This window comes from Hemitrygon akajei, chromosome 7, assembly GCF_048418815.1.
Source record: "Hemitrygon akajei chromosome 7, sHemAka1.3, whole genome shotgun sequence".
NCBI classification, from domain to species: domain Eukaryota; kingdom Metazoa; phylum Chordata; class Chondrichthyes; order Myliobatiformes; family Dasyatidae; genus Hemitrygon; species Hemitrygon akajei.
The window spans coordinates 35202681-35224088 of record NC_133130.1 but is presented as its reverse complement, the minus strand read 5'-3'; the positions used below and the strand labels follow the sequence as shown (position 1 = coordinate 35224088).

General features: G+C 38.1%; 1 protein-coding gene and 1 long non-coding RNA gene across 7 annotated transcripts in view; one reads left to right on the top strand and one right to left on the bottom strand.

Annotated features, from left to right (window-relative positions):
• LOC140730341 (uncharacterized) overlaps nt 1–21408 on the bottom strand; it is a 137542-nt gene that overhangs the window by 82622 nt on the left and 33512 nt on the right. Inside the window, exon 2 of the long non-coding RNA XR_012099564.1 lies at nt 10972–11139. This is a non-coding gene — a long non-coding RNA (uncharacterized lncRNA). The remainder of the gene's footprint in view (nt 1–10971; nt 11140–21408) is intronic.
• Nucleotides 1–21408, top strand: part of LOC140730340 (forkhead box protein N2-like) — a 63184-nt gene that overhangs the window by 24655 nt on the left and 17121 nt on the right. For all 6 annotated transcript variants that reach the window (XM_073050627.1, XM_073050626.1, XM_073050622.1 and 3 more), the window contains 2 exons: nt 7409–7536; nt 13298–13362. In XM_073050627.1, the coding sequence (XP_072906728.1) occupies nt 7409–7536; nt 13298–13362 (193 nt within the window). The remainder of the gene's footprint in view (nt 1–7408; nt 7537–13297; nt 13363–21408) is intronic.

The following is a 21408-nucleotide window of genomic DNA, read 5'->3' as shown; positions in this document are numbered from 1 at the left end:
GGACCACTGGAAAATGATGCTGGTGAGGTAATAATAGGGGACAAAGAAATGGCAGATGACCTTACTGGATACTTTTGCATCTGTCTTCACTGTGGAAGACACTAGCAGTGTGCCAGCGGTCCGTGAGTGTCAGGGAGCAGGAGTGAGTGCCATTGTTATTACAAAGGAAGAAGTGCGAGGCAAACTCAAGGTGGATAAGCCTTCTGGACCAGATGGACTACATCCTAGAGTCCTGAGAGAAGTTGCTGAAGAGATAACAGATGCATTGGTCATGATCTTTCAAGAATCACTTGATTCTGGCATGGTCCCGGAGGACTGGGAGATTGCAACTGTCTCTCCACTCTTTAAGAAGGGAGGAAGGCAAAAGAAAGGGTTATAGGCCAGTTAGCCTAACCTCAGTGGTTGGGAAGGTGTTGGAGTCTATTATTAAGGATGAGGTTTCGAGGTACTTGAAGACTAATGATAAAATAAGTCAAAGTCAGCATGGTTTCTGTAAAGGGAAATCTCGCCTGACAAATCTGTTAGTTCTCTGAAGAAGTAACAAGCAGGGTGGACAAAGGAGATGCAGTGCATGTCATTTGCTTGGATTTTCAGAAGGTGTCTGATAAGGTGCTACACATGAGGCTGCTTAACAAGAAAATCTTATGGTGTTACAGGAAAGATATTGGCATGGATAAAGGAATGGCTGACAGGCAGGAAGCAATGTGTGGGAATAAAGGGAGCCTTTTCTGTTTGGCTGTCAGTGACTAGTGGAGTTCCTCAGGAGCCAGTTTTGAGACTGCTACTTTTCACATTGTTTGCCAGTGATTTAGATAATGGAATTGATGGCTTTGTGGCAGAGTTTGCAGATTATACAAAGGTAGGTGGGGGGGGGGGGGTAGGTAGTGCTGAGGAAGCATTGCAGCAGGACTTGGACAAATTGGAAGAATGGACAAAAAAGTGGCAGATGGAATACAGTGTTGGGAAATGTATGATAATGTATTTTGGTAAAAGGAACTATAGTGTGGTCTATTATCAACCATCAGAGGTACAGAGTGACTTGGGAGTCCACGTGCAAGACTCCCAGAAGATTAATTTGCGGATTGAGTCTGTGGTAAAGAAGGGAAATGCAATGTTGGCATTTATTTCAAAGGGAATAGAATATAAAAGCAAGAAGATAATGGTGAAGCTTTATCAGACACTAGTCAAGCTGCACTTGGAGTACTGTCAACAGTTTTGAGCCCCATATCTCAGAAAGGATGTGTTGTCATTAGAGAGAGGCCAGAGGAGGTTCACAAGTATGATTCCAGGAATGAAAGGGTTAAAATATAAGGAGCGTTTGGCTGCTTTGGGCCTGGACTCACTGGAGTTTAGAAGAATGCAGGGGGAATCTCATTGAAAAGCACTGAATGTTGAAAGGACTAGATGGTGGATGTGGAGAGGATGTTTCCCATGGTGGGTGTATCCAGAACTAGAGGGCACAGCCTCAAAATTGAGGGATGACCTTTTAGAACAGGGTAAGGAGGAATTTTTTTAGCTGGAGAGTAGCAATCTGTGGAATACTCTGTCACAGACTGCTGTGGAGGCCAAGTCTGTGGGTATATTTAAGGCAGAAGTTAATTGTTACCTGATCGGTCAGGGCATCAAAGGATATGGTGAGAAGGCAGGTGTATGTGGTTGAGTGGGATCCAGATTAGCCGTGATGGAATGGCAGAGCAAACTTTGATAGGTCAAATGGCCTAATTCCGCTCCTATGTATTATGGTCTTTTGCACCTTTGCCAGCAATTTCAGCTCTTTTATTGGCTTTGCATATCTGGACAGACACTACTTTTTCCCCCATTCTTCTTTACAAAACTGCTCAAGCTCTGTCAGATTGCATGGGAATCGTGTGTGAACAGCCCTTTTCAAGTCTAGCCACAAATTATCAGTAGGATTGAGGTCTGGACTCTGACTTGGCCACTCCGGGACATTAACTTTATTGTTTTTAAGCCATTCTTGTGTAGCTTTGGCTTTTGTTTGAGGTCATTGTCTTGCTAGAAAACAAATGTTCTCCCTAGTTGCAGTTTTCTTTCAGACTGCATCAAGTTTTCCTCCAGGATTTCCCTGTATTTTACTGCATTCACTTTACCCTCTGTCTTCACAAGCCTTCCAGGGCCTGCTGCAGTGAAGAATTCACACAGCATGATGCAGCCACCACCATGCTTCACAGTAGGGATGGTGTATTTTTGATGATGTGCGGTGTTTGGCATTTAGTCTGATGGCCAAAAAGGCCAATTTTGATTTCATCAGCCCAGAGAACCTTCTAACAACTGATTTCAGTGTCTCCCACGTGCCTTCAGACAAACTCCAGCTGAGAATTCATGAGGTTTTTCTCAACAGTGTCTTTCTCTTTGCCACTCTTATAGCTGCGACAGGTGAAGCACCTGTTCAACAGTTGTTGCATGCATAGTCTTTCCCATCTTGGCCACAGAAGCTTGTAAGTCTTCCAGTTGTCATAGGCCTCTTGGTGGCCTCCTTCACTGGTCCCCTTGCATGGTTAATCAGGTTTTGAGGATGGCCTTCTCTAAGCAGATTTACAGCTGTGCCATATTCTTTCTATTTCTTGATCATTTACTTAACCAAAGGATATTCAGTGACTTGGAAATTTTCTTGTATCCATCTCCTAACTTGTGCTTTTCAATAACCCTTTTGCGGAGTTGCTTGGAGTGTTCTTTTGTCTTTGTGGTGTAGTTTTTGCCAGGATACTGACTTATCAGCAGTTGGACCGTCCAGGTACAGGTGTATTTTTACTACCATCCATTGAAACAGCTTGACTGTACACAGGTCTCAGGTCTCAAAAAACAGATCTCCATTTAACTAATTATGTGACTAATAAGACCAATTGATTGCTCCAGTGATGATTTGCTGTGTCATATTAAAGGAGGTGAATACTTGTTCGATCAATTATTTTGTGTTTTTATATTTGTAATTAATTTAGATCACTTTGTAGTAGAGATCACTTTGACATAAAAGAGTCATTTTCTATTGATCAGTGACAACAAAAATCAAATTAAACTGTGATTCAGTGTTGTAAAACATGAAAACTTCCAAGGTGGGTGAATACTTCTTATAGGTACTGTAGACCAAAGTATTCTATGACCTATTAAGTATCTTTAAAGCATATGTACACTACAGGTAGTCCCCGAGTTACGAACGTCCGACTTATGGACAACTCGTACTTATGAACCAAGGAAGGAGAATGCCATTCGCCATTTTAAGTCAGATCGCGATGCCGTCCGAAATTTCAAATCGTTGCCATTGACACTGTGTTGAGTGTGTAACTTTGTATTTGGCTTAAAATTTTCCTAGCAAGATTCACCCTGACTCTGTGCCCCCCCCCCCCCCCCCCTCGGTTCCGGTTGGCTGGTGGCACAGTGAGATCAGCACCGGGCTCGAGAATGGAGGTTCCCGAGTTCGATCCAGTGACAGACTGCTCCCGAGCATGCGGGGTTGATATTGATCCAGTGATTCCCGTATCATCTGTGCTGGGTTGATATCGAGCTCACAACTCGACCTCGGTTAAAAAAAAAACACTGCCACCTCCAGTTTAAATTCCCACGCAAAGTATTGTGGAGGATCAAATACCCAAACCCAGCACAGCCCCACTTGTCCCATTTAGCCTGTCTCAGTGCGTTGGTCCTTAGGACCCAGCAGAACTCAGCAGCCGGCGGAGGTCAGGACCCACCGCCTGCCATGTTTCTGTTCCATTGACGGGAAGCGATTGCAATTGAAAATAAAGTGGAAATAATAAAGCGTTTGGAAAGAGGTGAAACGCCATCGGTCATTGGAAAAGCGTTAGGCTACAGTCGGTCAACGATCAGAACAATTTTAAAGGATAAAAGATAAAGTGAGAATAATGGAGCATGTGAAAGGCCTGCCCTGATGACAGCTACAATTATTACTAAGCAACGCAGTGGTTTAATTGGAATACATACGTTTCTTAAGTGCTTTATATGCATAAAAAGGTAAAATATATACTATATACCAAGACAAATGTTTGACTAACTGACGCTAAATAATACCGGATGTACTTGTTCTGACTTACGTACAAATCCGACTTAAAGACGGACTCAGGAACAGAACTGAGTCCCGTTCCCGGGGACTGCCTGTATTTCAGTATTAAGGCAGCTCAAGCATGAGAATAACATTATTTTCCAGTTCTGCTCCAAGTCACAGGTTTGATATACAGCAACTCCCTACCCAATGACAATGTGGGCATACTGTACTTACACCAGAAAAACTACAATTATTTTGGATAATTAGACAATTTCATTTTATGGCATCATTTAAGAGACAGATTGTCCAGGATACTGAGGATGATCATCTTCGCCCCCCCCCCCCCCCCCCCAACCTACCTCTATATCCTCTTCAAAATAATGCTATTAGATATTCAACACCCACCTGAGAGGGCAAGCAAGACTTGAATTTAATGTCTCATCTGAAAGATGATACTTCAAACCTGCAACAGTTTAATAGCCGGTTTTAACATCTGTAAGCAATATTAATCATGGTGATTGTGACATCTTCAGGAGTATGCTAGAGCAAGTCGTGTCTGAAATTGCCCATGTCTTAAATACTTTGCAATAAAGCTACTCTTGAAACAGTAGTCTTTAATACTAAACTGGAATCTGGCTAAATTTGAAGTCCTATTTTAGGGATCAGAACTTGAACTATTATTTCTTTATTTAGACATAAAAGAATTATAACTGATGCAAAGCTGAAAATGAAATTTCACTTGTTTATAGGCGTGTAGAAGTTATGAACATTCTCTATCTTGGTTACACTTGAGGAATAGACATTTGCGTAAATATTTTTATTATTTACAGCACGGAGCAGGCCCTTCTGGCCCTTTGACCCCACAACCCTGATTCACCGTAACCTAATTACTGGACAATTTACATTGACCAATAAAGCTTTGGACTGTTTGAAGAAAACAGAGCACCTGGGGAAAATTCATGCAATCCATGAGGAGGATGTACAGAGACTATTTATAGAATGGAGCAGAATTGAACTCTGAATTCTCTGCACAGTAATAGCGTTGAGCTAACCGCTACACTACCATGACACCCAAAGTACCAGAAAATATCAAGCCATTGCATGCTTCAGATATCAAAATGACAAACAAGTAGAATTTTACTTCACCAAAATGTTTACTATATTTTTATTTCAATAATCTTGGGGGAGAAAAGCTATTCATCAGAAGAGTACTCCATTTAGACTAAATTCCAGTTATTTCCCTTTTACGGTACTGTGCTGTTTCCTAAAGTGGTTCACACATGCCTTTCACATTTTGCGTAAATTCTGTTATTTCTGAATCATTGGATTTGCTTGAATCATCATGAGCAGTTTGTCACAATTCTGACTTCACACCTAATTTGAGGATCATGCCTGCCAATGATCAGATCACAAAGTACATCTGTGTAATTAACGTATTATTTATATTTTCCAGAGTGATAGCTTGGGAATAAAACAGAAAATATTCGAAGCACTCAGAAGGTCAGGCTGTGAAGAGTTAGATGTTTTAGGTCTTCAATTTAGTTCCAACGAAGAGTCTTTACCTTGAAAGAGTTTTTAAATTTTCGGGCACTATATTCTATCTATCATTGGAGCATTTCTGGAATTAGTTTCATTTAAAAAATTTTTAATAACTGGAACCACTATTAAACTAAGATAAATTTTCTCTTACACAGTATGTGAGAATCTCAAGAAGAGGAAGTGTTGCCTACATGTGGGAAGTAAGTATGAGGTAACAGATCTTACTTCCCACATCTAAGAGATCATAACACAGCTTGAAATATCAATTGGGAAACATGCCAGTAAGAGAACAACTAAACTAATAGATGGAAATTAAGTTAATTTGATGGGGATGAGAATGGAATTAAAAAGGCAAGGTGGAAAACTTTTGTTTTAACTGGTGAAGAGTGATGATAATAGAATATCCAAAATGATAAAACTTGGGTGTAAGATACCTGCCTTTCTCTTTATAACGGCACCATTTGGCTAATAAAGATAACTCCTGAATAATGAGCCAAAAGTAAATCTAACTCTACGTAAAATGAATCAGAATAAATGTAGATGGACTAACTATGGATGTAAGACATTTGGATTTCCAAACACCTTTTGATATGACCATAGAGCACTTGGAGTCAAGGGAATGGGCAGCTCTCTATAAAGCAGAAAAGTGATTAACAATTAGGGCAGCCCATTAGATTGGCATAAGGTGGGAAGCAGTGTTGCTCAGGGATGGTTGCTAAAGCCACTGTTATTCAAATTTTAAATTGAATAATCTGGATTTGAAAATCAGAAATTTTCAGATGACACCAGATAGTTCAATGAGAATTTGAAAAATCCGAGACATTAAAACTTAGAAAACGGGAATATAACTCACAAATAATACAGGTGACCCTTGCATTTGGGGAAAGGGGTGAAGACGTTATCTCTTAGAAAATGGTCCATATCATGATTTCCCACAATGCAAAGCCCTGTCATTTGCATGTATGAAGAAATGCAAGATGAAAAGAAAAGTTGTTTATTTGCTCTTTTTTTCCTCATTAATTTCCTCAGCAATTTTTATTTAGCATTCCATATTTTTGGTCGTAAGCTCTGAATTCTATAAGAGCAGTTTTCCATTACACGAACTGCAGAAGTTGCCTGTATGGGTAAGGGACTTGTGGGGCATTTAGCTAGGAAGAATAAAGAGGCCACATAGTATTTGGACTGCAGGAATATGGAAGAGGGAGTGCAGCAAAAAAAGTGTATGCTCACAAATCATAAAGAAAATGGCTTATTTGAAACCTCTGAATGACTAGAAAGTAGAACATGGAGTAGCATAACATGAACATATTTAAGGGACAATGAAATGATGCTGGTGAGAAAGAGATGCATGATTAAATAAGCAGAGCTGGGAGAAGCTCTTTGAGCATAAGTGCTATTTGAGCCAAATGGCGTGGTCCAGAGTGTTTGTAACTTGATTTATGAGTATATAAGGCAATTACTTTTTAATATTTCAGACTATATTTCTTTTTTAAACTATCTCTAACACCAAGTTTGTTGAGGGGAAAATATCCTACTTCTTTACTCAAAGGTTTATTGTTACTTATTGAAGCTAGTTTGGGACTTTTTGAATATATGGGAATATCATATGTTTATCTGGATTGTCTTCCACTTTTTTTTTTCTTTGGAGAAGTCCATAACTTCAATAGATGAATATAGATAATACAGGTATTATTGGCAAGGAAATAAACTGGCTTAATGACTGAAATAATATCCAATAGGCAATGTTGAAATTTGTTCTATTAACTTATCAACTTGTTCTCAACCACTAACAGGCATGTGACTGATGTATACTCAATGAAATAATCTGCTCTTTGGCATTGATCTCTTTTCCAGACTGTTGGAAAAGGTTCACTGTGGTGTGTCGACCCACAGTACAGGCCCAACCTCATACAGGCTCTCATGAAGACTCCATATTATTCAACAATGCAAATCTTCTATACACCACCAGCCTCTCCTCCAAGGTAGGAATAATCTCCCACAACCTACTGAAGGAGGTTTTATAATCTACACAGCAACAAGAATAATTATTTTAAAACAATCATTGCAATTTCTCTTTGAAGAGGAGTAAGTTAACTGAGGTGTCCCCCCCGCGTTATGAATGTTCGCTTTACGCCACTTTGCTTTTACAAAAGACCTGCATTGGTAACCTGTTTTCTCATTACAAAGAGGATTTCTGTGTTTATGAAAATTTTTCCCATATAAATTAATGGTTTTTCGCTTTACGCCATTTTGGCTTAAGAAAGGTTTCATAGGAATGCTCTACCTTTGTAATGGGGGGGGGAGCACCTGTACACCCATGGATAGAACTGAATTATATACCCCATGAGTCTATACAGACATGTCCAACTTCTGGATTCTCCAGAATTTGATACCTGGTTTGTACCATCAGATGATTGTTATTTTTATAGTAGTCTCGTACTAATTCAAAGCCTATTGTTGGGTATTTAAAATCATTTTGCCAGGTGGGGAAGAGGACACATATCCATATAACAGCAATATGGGAAGGGTGGCATTTATTTGTCTATTTCTTCAATGTAATATTCTACAAGGTGGGCTTAATCATGCAATTTAAATTTGCTATGAAATGACTTGCTGCACAACTTCAATGTAAACCCTGTATTACTACTGATACTGTGTATGTGGGCATCATTTAACCATTGTGAAAAGGACCTGGAGAAAGGAGTACAGCGATCCATCATGGTTCATCAAGACACAGAAATGATAATAAATGAGCCAGTTGTAATGTTACTATGGCAACACATTTTGGGGAAATAAGTATATCAATATAAATGTGTTTTGCTGCTTGGTAACTAGCATAATTGCATTTTTACATTTCTCATCTGAAAGATGAGATTTATGTGATTGCAATTAACAAATTTGGAAATTGTACAGGATTTTCTTTTCAACTAAGAAGCTTGGGTCATTTCCTTTAAAATAGTGTTAACAACATTACCAATCTCTTGTGCCTGCTGTTGGATGTGTACAGTACTAAGAATGTGGTATTTAGGTGTGGTGATGTTGCTGCATGAGGATGACATTACACCACTGACAGATTCACTCACAAATGCTGTGACTGAATTCATGCATACTTTCTCACCTTGCCCATGAAATCTAGGATTGTAGATAACTAGAGGTAATCTAAAGCCTACTTCAATTATACATCGGTTCAGGAGGAATCATATTCATCTTAAGATATTCTGATCTATTTAGATGCTCCAGTGCACTGCTGAACCCTGTCAAACTGGGAACTGTGCTGAGTTGGCCAGTGACAGCTTCCACTGTCATTGAAGTGCAATATTAGATCTCAGTATTGGCTTGATTTTAGAGCATAGAACATTGACCATACATTACAAAAACAAGCACTGTGATCCACAATGTCTGTGCTAAACTTGATGTCAAATTAAGCTAAGCTCTTCTGTCTGCACGTGATCGATCTCACTCCATTCTGTGCACTTACTAAGAGCTGCTTATGTGCCAATATCCTATCTGCTTCCACCACTGCTTCTAGGCAGTTACAGTGATGTTTAAAAAAAAAGTGTCCTGCACATCACTTTGCACTTTTTCTTCTCTCATCTTAAAACTATGCTTGCTAGCATTTGACATTTCCACCCTGAAGAAAAAAAAGTTTGACTATCTATGCCTCTCAATTTTATAAACTTCGATCAGGTCTTCCCTCAGCCTTTGAAGTTCCGGAGAAAACAATCCAAGTTTGTCCAACCTCTCCTTTAACTAACACTCTCTAATCGAGGTAGCATTTTGTACTGTTTCTAAAGCTTACACATCCTTCCTATCATACAGAACTACCAGAACTGCATACATTACTCCAAATGAAGCTTTATAGAGCTGCAATGTGACTTCCTTACACTTATATTCATTGCCCTGACCAGAGAAGGCCAGCATGCTATGTGCTGCCTTTACCTCATTTTATATATCCCATTACACCTCTCTAATTCCTTAAGAAGTAAGAGCAGGAGTAGGCTATCTGGCCTGTCATGACTGCTCAGCCATTCAATGAGATCACGGCTGACCTGGCCATGGACTCATCTCCACCTACCTGCCTTTTCCCGATAAACTCTTAATTACGCTACTATGCAAAAATCTATCCAACTTTGTCTTTAAATATATTTACTGAGGTAGCCTCCACTGCTTTATTTCATGACACTTTCAAGGAGCTAAGGACTTGGATTCCAAGTCTCATCTTTATACTTAAACTACTTTTGAGCAGCATCTAGATATCTCTCAAAGGTCTAAATGATGGATTTGAGGAAGATAGCTGTGACAACAGTGAAGTAGGGGACCAAAAATTAGGATTAATAAAAATACAAGTGTTTAAAATCACCAGGGATAAATCTTTGAGCACTCACTTGTGTTTAAACGTCCTTACGTTAAGGACATGAGGCCAAGTTATGACCAAACTAAATAAGACCATAAGACATAGGAGCAGAATAAGGCCACTCAGCCCATTGAGTCTTATCTGCTATTCCATAATGGCTAATTTATTTCCCCCCACCCCATTCACCTGCCTTCCCCATAACCTTTGACCCCCTCATGAACCAGGAACCTGTCAAACTTTGCTTTAAATATATTCAATGATTTGGTTCCTATAGCAGTCCTTGGCAATGAATTCTACAGATACACCCCATCTGGCTACAGAAATTCCTGTCATCTCTGTTGTAAATGGACAACCCACAACTCTTGAGACTATGCCCACTGGTCCTAGACGCACCACTCATTATATCTCCACATTCACTCTATCTTGGCCTTTCAATATTTGATGGGTTTTAATGAGATCCTTCAACCACCCCCACAACTGAACTCCAGGGAGTACAGGCCTTAAGCCATCAAATGTTCCTCATATGTTAACCCATTCATCCCTGGAGTTATTCTCGTGAACCTTCTCAGGACCCTCTTGAATTCCAGCACATCTTTTCTTAGGGGGCCCCAAACTGTTTACAGTATTTCAAGTGTGGTCTGATCAATGCCTTATAAAGTCTTGGCATCACATTCTTGCTCTTATATTCTAGCCCTCTTGAAATGCGTGCTAACATTGTACTTGCCTTCCTTACCACCGACTCAACCTGCAAGTTAACCTTTAGGACATTCTGCACAAGGACCCCCAAATCCCTTTGTACCTCTGATTTTGGAATTTTCTCCCTTTTAAGGAAAATAGTCTACTCCTTTATTCCTTCCAACAAATTGCATGGCGATATACTTCCCTACACTATATTCCATCTGCCACTTCTTTGCCCATTCCCTCAATATGTCCAAGTCTTCCCGCAGATTCTCTGCTTCCTCAACATGACCTGCCCCTCCACTTATCTTTGTATTTGCAAACTTAGTCACAAAGCCATCAATTGCTGACATATAACGTGAAAAGAGGTGGTCCCAATACTCACCATTGCAAAACACCACTAGTCACTGGCAGCCAACCAGAGTAGAGCCCCTTTGTTTCGATTGTTTGCCTCCTGCCAGTCAGCCAACCTTCTATCCATGCAAGTATCGTTCCTTTAATACCTTGGGCTCTTGTTAAGCAGGCTCATGTGTGGCACCTTGTCAAAGGCCTTCTGAAAATCCAAGTACATAACATCCACTTACTCTCCTTTGTTTATCCATTTCCTCAAAGAATTCCAACAGATTTGTCAGACAAGATTTCCCCTTATGAAAACCATCCTGACATTTGGCCTGCTTTATCATATGCCTCAAAGTACCCGTAAACCTCATCCTTAATGATGGACTAACATCTTGCCAACTAATGTAGGACAGGCCAAATGGCCTATAATTTCCTTTCTTCTGTCTCCATCAAGAGTAGAGTGATGTTTTCAATTCTCTGGTCCTCCAGAACCATTCACGAATCTATTGGTTCTTGAAAGATCATTACTGATGCCTCCACACTCTACTCAGCTACATCTTTCAGAACCCTGGGATGTAGTCCATCTGGTCCAGGTGATTTATCGACCTTTAGACATCTCAGCTTCCTAAACGGCTTCTCCTTAGTAATATCAACTACACTTACTTCTGACCCCTGACACTCTCAAAATATGGCATAGAGCTAGTGTTTTCCACAATGAAGACTGTTCCAAAGTACTTATTCAGTTCATCCACCATTTCCTTGCCCCCCATTATTATCTCTCCAGTGTCATTTTCCAGCGGTCCATTATCAACTCTCGCCTCTCTTTTACTCTTTATATATCTGAAAAAACTTTTGATATCCTTTTTGATTATATTGGCTAGCTTATCTCCATATTTCATTTTTTCTTTTATGTTTTTTAAGTAGCCTTCTGTTTGTTTTTAAAAACTTCTCCACTCTTTAACTTCTCACTAATTTTTGCTATATTGTATACTCTCTCTTTTGCTTTTATACTGTTTCTGTCAGCCATGGTTGCCTCATCCTCCCTTTAGAATACTTCTTCATCTTTGGATTGAATCTATCCTGTGGCTTCCAAATTGCCCCCAGAAACTCCAGCTATTACTGTTCTGCCAAAATGCCTGCTCCTGTCCCCTTCCAATCAACTCTGGCCAGCTCCCCTGTCATGCTTCTGTAATTCACTTTACTGTACTACTGATACATCTGACTTCATTTTCTCCCTCTCTAACTGCAGAGTGAATTCTATCATGTTGTGATCATTGCCTAACTGCTCTTTTACCTTAAGCTTCCTAATCAAATCTGGTTTATTACATAACACCAGAATTGCTTTTCCCCTAGTGGGCTCAACCACAAGCTACTCTAAAAAGCCATATCGTAGACATTCTACAAATTCCCTCTCTTGGGATCCAGTACCAACCTGATTTTCCCAATCTACCTGCATTTCAAAATCCCCCATACCAATCTATAAAAAGGCCCTTATTATATGCCTTTTCTATTTCCATTAGAATTTATATCCCATATCCTGGCTACCGTTTGGGGCCTATGTATAATTCCCATCAGGGTTTTTTACCCTTATAGAATCCTTATTGATAGGAACTACATCTTCCATTCCCATGTCACATCTTCCTAGGTATTTGATTTCATTTGTTACCAACAGTGTGACCCCCCCCCCCCCCCAAACCCCTCTTCCTCTGTCCATTTGAACCAGTGTGTATCCTTGGATGTTAAGCTCCCAACCATGATCTTTCTTTCAGCCACAACATAGTGATGCCCACAACATCATAACTGCCAATCTATAAGTGCATTACAAGATCTAACTTATTCTTTATAGTGTGCATGCAAATATAATACCTTCAGTCCAGTATTTATCACCGTTTTTGAGTTTGCCCCCATGTTATATCTGAGCTCATATCACTGACTGCAATTTTGCCTTATCATCTGCTTATCCTTCCTCACAGTCTCACTACACACTGCGTCGACTTAAATACTACCCCATTCTCAGCTCTATCACTCTGGTTCCCATTCCATTTAAAGGCACAAGTGACATGACCCTGTACTTTTTTTTCCCCCCCAGACAAGCATTTAGACAAGTTTGATTTTTTTTTTGTCACTGCTCGCTCCATTTATCCTGTATGCATAGTTCCATGGGTATGTTGTTTCTTGTAAGCATGGTGGTCTTTGGCTATTAATGGATGTCAGATGAGCAATGATTGAACTTGAGATTTTCTTCTAAGTAGCCTGACAATTTATAGTCTTGATTTGTACATAGAAAGTATCACTTTTGGAAGGGTATCAATGTGAACCAGCATCTTTAGCACTTGGTGATTATTTTAAATGTATGATTATGTTTCTTTTAGTGCATCACCACCTCCTCACCACCTCACATCAACATCACCACAGCTCCAAGATAGCCTACAGAAAAGTGAGTTAAGTTTTCCTTTTTAAGTGTTACTTTTAGAAAATGTGCATATTTGGATAAACTGATAACACATAAATTCAAGAACTAATGTATTCATTTCTTGGCAATAACATTTTGACCATTTTTAAAGAAGTCATACTAAAATATGAATGACATTACTGTTTTCAAAATAAAACCAATTTGCACCTATTCTGACACATGCTGTACTGTTAACTAAATTAATTCTAATCAGAATGTAACAATTAGGAGCCACTCCAGCCAGCTCAATGTAAAAGTGACTGATATTTATCTTCACATTGTTTAAATATTCCAGGATTCTTGTTTCAATGTGTAAGAAACCCAGCTGTCAGTTTACTGCTTCATGGTTTAAGGCAACTTGAGTGCTTATTTTCAAGGGTGTAGAAGCTTTAAAACTCTGTAATTCAGTGTATTTCAGATCTCCCCCCCCCCCCCCTTTCTCCCCATCGCTCTTCCGGTGAAAATACAGTGGATTCCAATTAATTGGAACACATCAGGACCAGTACATTTTGGTCCAATAAGTGACTTACCCATTTAGCCAAATGTTTCATGGAAATAGTTAAAAACGTAGAAAAAAGACAAATTACTGTTTAACTGAGTAAAGAATTATGTATTTAAATTAAATATAGAACAAATTAGAACACTATTGCAATACTTAAAACTGTGGGTTTGTTCCTGATAGTTACCGATGAAGAATTCGTCCAGTGTGCACTGCCATGTTCTTTTGATTGACAGTAAATGAACAAAATCAATGCAGACACCTAGTGCACATAATGGACTGTGCTCAAGCAATGCTGTCAATGATCCAAATCTTCATGTTTATTGTAACATTCAAGATGACTGTTGATACCTACTACTCATTTGTGATTCCTAACTTGAAATGGTGAAATCATTTTATTTTCACTCTGGGCCATTTCTCACTTCTCCAAGCCTGAATGCTTAAAACCACAGTGAGCAAAACTGTTCTGAATTGTCTTGCTGCTTATTTTTCATTAACTATCAGTGAAAAATCACTGCTTTTTGAACACTGTTAAGGTTGCACACTGCCAAGTGTGTTTTTAAATGTTGCTCCTGTAAAAGAATTTCCCACTCAGGATCAATAAAGTTCTTCTTCTTCATCTTCATAATTATTGTAATTTGTTTCAGAGAATTGTCTTTTTCATTAAAAATAATATTTTCACCCAAAGAATGATTGGGCTGGGGGTCGGAAAAGCATTGACTGAAAGAGTGATGAAGGCTACACATTTGAAGTGAAGTATTTGTTAACAGAAAGTAATGGTCAAATGTTGTTCATGCATCCTTGGAAGAAACACTGTCAGTGCAGCTAAGTTTAAAGTAATTTCCGATCTTCTCTACCCACTGCTTCACATTATTGGTTATATTCACTGCACTCAAAGTTCTGTGGGGATAGGCTATACACTAAGGATTTTCTAAATCTAACAACTCCACATTATTAATGCTTAAAGGATTGTTAAAGCTTTGTTTTTTAAACGGAGAAGACTACTATTATCATATTCTGTGCTTTGTCATCAACTCTTGCAGAGTATACTAAGATTTCATTACACTTATCCAGGTTATAAGTGCCATAATAGTGCCGTGGTTAGAGTGACGCTATTACAGCTTGAGGGAGTTCAGATCTGGCGCCATCTGTAAGGAGTTTTTATGTTCTCCCTGTGACGAGGTGTGTTTCCTCCGGGTGCTCCAGTTTCTTCTCTCAGTCCAAAGACGGATCAGTTTGTAGGTTAATTGGCCATTGTAAATTGTCCTGTGATTAGGTTAGGGTTTAACATTCTCATCCCTTTTCCTTCACTCACCTTATCTCCTTAAGACATACAGACAAGCTGGATGAACTCAGCAGGTCGGGCAGCATCCGTTGAAACGAGCAGTCAGCGTTTCAATGGATGCTGCCCAACCTGCTGAGTTCATCCAGCTTGTTTGTACGCCTTGATTTGAACACAGCATCTGCAGTATACTATACTTTGTGTTTACCTTATCTCCTTACCTGCCCATCACTTCCCTCTGGTGCTCCTCCCACTTCCCTTTCTTCCATGGTCTTCTACTCTCTCCTATCAGATTCCCCCTTCTCCCCTTCCCCCCTTACCTCTTTCACCTATCAGCTTCCCAGCTCTTTACTTCATCACTCCTCCTCTCCCAATTTCACCTATCACCTACCACCTCATACAGTAGTGCTAGAAAGTTTGTGAACCCTGTAGAATTTTCTCTACTTCTGCATATGACCCAAAATGTGATCAGATCTTCATGTAAGTCCTAAAACTAGATAAAGAGAACTCAGTTAAATAAATAACACAAAAAACATTATACTTGTTAATATATTTATTGAGAAAAATGATCCATTACAATATGTATTTGTTGGGAAAGTATGTGAACCTGTGGGTAACGTCTTATACACAAGCGATTTGGAGTCAAGTCACTTTTATTTTCATTTCGACCATAACTGCTGTGTACAGTACAAATGAGACAATGTTTTTCAGGACCATGATGTTACCTGACATAGTACAAAAACTAGACTGAACTACATAAAAAACAACACAGAGAAAAAAAACCACACACAAAAACTACACTAGATTACAGACCTACCCAGGACTGCATAAAGTGCATAAAACAGTGCAGGCATTACAATAGATAATAAACACAACAATAGGGCAGTAAGGTGTCAGTCCAGACTCTGGGTTTTGAGGAGTCTGATAGCTTGGGGGAAGAAACTGTTACGTTGTCTGCTTGTGAGAGCCCGAATGCTTTGGTGCCTTTTCCCAGACGGCAAGAGGGAGAAGAGATTGTATGAGGGGTGCGTGGGGTCCTTCATAATGCAGTTTGCTTTGTGGATGCAGCATGTAGTGTGAATGTCCGTGATGGTGGGAAGAGAGACCTTGATGATCTTCTCAGCTGACCTCACTATCCAAGTGTTCCAATCAGTGAGATGAGATTGGAGGTGTGGGTTGTAGAGTTGCTCTGACACATAAAAAAGACACACAAAATCAGCTTACTGACAGAGCCTGCTCTTATCAAGAAGGAAGATGTACACCATGCCTTAATCAAAAGAACTTTCAGAGGTTCTTAGATGAATTGTAGAGATGTATAAAGCTGGAAAAGGCTACAAAAGCATTTCTAAAGACCTGATTGTTCCTCAGTCCACAGTATGAGAAATTGTTTACAAATGGAGGAAACTCAGTACTGTTGCTACTCTCCCTAGGAGTGGGCATCCTGCAAAGATCAAACCAAGAGCACAAGATGCAATGTCGAAGGAGGTGAAGAAGAACCCAAGGGTAACAGTAAAAGACCTGCAGAAATCTCTAGAATTTGCTATAGTCTCTGTTCAAATGTCCACTATAAGAAAAACACTAAACAAGAATCAAGTCTTGACGAAGGGTCTCAGCCCAAAACATCGACAGTGCTTCTCCCTATAGATGCTGCCTGGCCTGCTGTGTTCCACCAGCATTTTGTGTGTGTTGTTTGAATTTCCAGCATCTGCAGGTTTCCTCGTGTTTGAACAAGAATCATGTTCGTGGAAGGACATCAAAGAGGAAACCACAACTCTCCAAAAAAAAAAATTACTGCACATCTCAAGTTTGCAAAAGACCACCTGGATGTTCTACAATTCTTCTGAGACAATGTTCTGTGGACAGATGAGACAAAAGTTGACCTTAATCCTATAGAACTGTTGTGAAAGGATCTGAAGCAAGCAGTTCATACAAGGAAACCTCACCAACATCCCAAAGTCGAAGCAATTTTGGAAGGATGAATGGTCTAAAATTCCTCAGTTGATGTGCAGGACTGAGCAACAGTTACCGAAAATGTTTGGTTGAAGTTATTGCTGTACAAGGGGGTCACACCAGTTACTGAAAGCAAAGGTTCACATACTTTTTCAATAGATACATAGAGAAAATTCTTCAAGGTTCACAAACGTTCTAGCATCACTGTATTCTTCCTCCCCTCCCCCAGCTTCTTGCTCTAACGGCTCATCTTTTTTTCCCAGACTTAATGAAGGGCCTCGGCCTGAAACATCGATTGTTTACTCGCTTCCATAGATGCTGCCTGGCCTGCTAAGTTCCTACAGCATTTTGTGTGAGCTCTTTAGAAAGTTGTCTTTCAGCCCAGATGGAACTTTACCATTCAGCTTAATCCATGTCAAGATTTATTTTAACAACCATTGAATCACAAAATGTCCCCTTCACAGTTTGGAAGCATTATCAGAGATGATGCAAGGACAATGATTTTTCTGACTCTGCTCCCTTTATAATTTATTTATGAGAATCAATCAGATTATTATCAGTCTTTTGATGGAAGATTCCATTCCACAGAAGGAAACAGAAGTGAGTTATGTCCATAATTAAAAATTTGCAGTCTGTGATCAATGAAGATTACTTAAGTTCACCAATAACAAAAGAGGGACATCCTTAGTAAATGAAGCAATCCAAGAAAATATGCCGTATGATTACTGGATTGCACAGGCATGGGCTGGAAAGTGCCTGGCAATGATCATCTTCAAGATATGTGTCTAACAAACTAGCACATATTTAACATTAATGTCATTGAAATAGAACTTAAGACAGCTGTATATACAGTGGCATGCAAAAGTTTGGGCACCCCTGGTCAAAATTTCTGTTACTGTGAATAGTTAAGTGAGTAGAAGATGAACTGATCTCCAAAAGTCATAAAGTTAAAGATGTAACATTCTCTTCACCAGTTTAAGCAAGATTAGTATATTATTTATGTTTTGTAAAATTTCAGAGTGAAAAACAAGGAAAGGGGCACCATGCAAAAGTTTGGCCACCCCAAGAGATTTGAGCTCTCAGATAATTTTACCAAAGTCTCAGACCTTAATTAGCTTGTTAGGGCTATGGGTTGTTCATAGCCATTGTTAGGAAAGGCCAGGTGATGCAAATTTCAAAGCTCTATAAATACCCTGACTCCTCAAACCTTGTCCTAACAATCAGCAGCCATGGGCTCCTCTAAGCAGCTGCCTAGCACTCTGAAAATTAAAATAAACGATGCCCACAAAGCAGGAGAACAGACAGACAGACATACTTTATTGATCCCAAGAGAAATTGGGTTTTGTTACAGTCGCACCAACCAAGAATAGTGTAGAAATATAGCAATATAAAACCATAAATAATTAAATAATAAGTAAATTATGCCAAGTGGAAATAAGTCTTTCTTTCTTTTTCTTTCTTTCTTTTTAAATCTTTTTATTGATTTTAAGAACATAACATAAGTAAAATATAAGTACAAAAAACATTTGAGAGTACACAATAGATTCATTAATAATCAATTATATATTATCAATGTAAAAAGTCTCCCAAACTTATAATATTAATATGAAGGATTTAAGACAAAAAGCACAAAAAACCCCAAAAAAAAGAAGAAAAAAAAACAATATATAAAAAAAAACTAACATGGGCAATTGTATAATGTTAAGTACACACAGTAGTGCCAATGACTCCGAACCTCCATTTATACAATTCAGGATGGTAACTATAAGGTTCAGGATCAGACCATTTAACTCACATGAAAATGTTGAATAAATGGTCTCCAAGTTTCCTCAAATTTAACTGAGGAGTTAAAGACCACACTTCTAATTTTTTCTAAACTCAAACAGGAAATGGTTTGAGAGAGCCACTGAAATACAGTTGGAGGATTAATTTCTTTCCAGTTCAATAAAATAGATCTTCTAGCCAATAGTGTAGCAAATGCAATCATTCGTTGAGAAGAAGCAGATAAACACATATTATCTATCATAGGTAGACCAAAAATTGCAGTAAAAGGATGTGGTTGAAGATTAATATTTAAAACTCTTGAAATGATATTAAAAATATCCTTCCAATAGCTTTGTAAACAAGGACAAGACCAAAACATATGAGTCAATGTAGCAATATCAGAATGACATCTATCACAGGTTGGATTAACATAAGAATAAAATCGAGCAATTTTATTTTTAGACATATGGGCTCTGTGTACAACCTTGAATTGTATTAGAGCATGTTTAGCACAAATAGAGGATGAGTTTACCAATAATAAAATTTTTTCCCATTGCTCAGTAGATATAGGGCAATGCAATTCTTCCTGCCATTCCTTCTTAATTTTTTCTGATATATCCGGCTGTATCTTCATAATCATATTGTAAATGATAGCTACTAAACCCTTTTGATAAGGATTAAGAGTTAGAATTCTCTCTGTAATGTCCAGTGGACATTCTTTCGAAAAAGACTTTAATTCATTATATAAAAAATTTCTAATTTGTAAGTATCTAAAAAAATGGGTTTTAGGTAAATTGTATTTGTTAGATAACTGTTCAAAGGACATAATGTTATCATCCAAATACAGGTCACGAAAACATTTTATACCTTTTGTTTTCCATAGGAAAAAAGCCTGATCTATAGATGATGGCCGAAAGAAGTAATTAGATATTATAGGACTTGACAGTATAAACTTATTCAAGCCAAAAGATTTACGAAATTGAAACCAGATTCGTAATGTATACTTAACTATGGGATTAGTTATCTGTTTATTAATTTTGAGTAACGAAAAAGGAAGTGAAGATCCTAAAATTGAGATCAATGAGAAATCTTGCACAGATTTACATTCTAAATTTACCCATTGTGGGCCAGCTACTGTAGTCAATTCTTGTGTCCAAAATATCAAATACCGTATATTAACTGCCCAGTAGTAAAATCTTAGGTTTGGTAAAGCCAAGCCGCCTTCTTTCTTTGACTTCTGTAAATATTTTTTACCTAATCTAGGATTTTTGTTCTGCCACAAATAGGAAGATATTTTAGAGTCAACCATATCAAAAAAAGATTTAGGAATAAAAATTGGTAATGCTTGAAATAAATATAGAAATTTAGGTAATATCATCATCTTAATGGCATTAATTCTGCCTACCAAAGACAAAGAAAGTGGGGACCATCTATTAGCAAGTTGCTTAATTTGATCTATTAAGGGGAAAAAATTAGTTTTAAACAAATCTTTATGTTTTTTAGTAATTTTAATACCTAAATAGGTAAAATAATCTGTAACGATTCTATATGGTACATGATTATAAATTGGAATATACATATTTAATGGAAAAAGTTCACTCTTATTAAAATTCAATTTATAACCAGAAAAATTACTAAATTGAGCAAGTAAAGAAGAAATAGCAGGAATAGATTTTTCAGGATCAGATATATATAATAATAAATCGTCCGCATATAATGATACCTTATACATCGTCTCTCCACGGGTAATGCCTAAAATATTGGGTGATTCACGAATAGCTATAGCCAAAGGTTCTAAAGCAATATCAAATAATAAAGGGCTCAAAGGACAACCTTGTCTTGTACCGCGAAATAATTGAAAGAAAGGAGATTTTTGATTATTGGTAAAAACCGAAGCTAAAGGTTTATGATATATTAACTTAATCCATGATATAAATTTTGATCCAAAATTAAAATGTTGCAATGTATTGAATAAATATGACCATTCGACTCTATCAAATGCTTTTTCGGCATCCAAAGAGATAATACATTCAGGGATTTTAGATGTAGAGGTATAAGCAATGTTAATTAATTTTCTAATGTTAAAAGATGAATAGCGATTTTTAATAAATCCGGTCTGATCCTCAGAAATAATCCGAGGTAATATATTTTCTAATCTAATAGCTAAAATTTTACTAAAAATCTTAAAATCCGTATTCAGCAAAGATATAGGACGATAGGATGCACATTCAGTCGGGTCTTTATCTTTTTTAAGAATTAAAGAAATAGAAGCTTCATAAAAAGATTGTGGTAGTTTACCTATACTTAATGCATCTTTAAAAATTTTACAAAGCCAAGAAGAAAGTATAGAAGAAAAGGATTTAAAAAATTCTACGGAAAAACCATCTGGACCTGAAGCTTTACCCGAGTTCATTGAAAAAATAGCCTTTTCTATTTCAGACTCGGTAATAGGTGTATCCAAAAATACGTTATCTTCAACAGTTACTTTTGGAATATTCAATTTCCCTAAAAATTCATTCATAATAGAAGAGTCCTT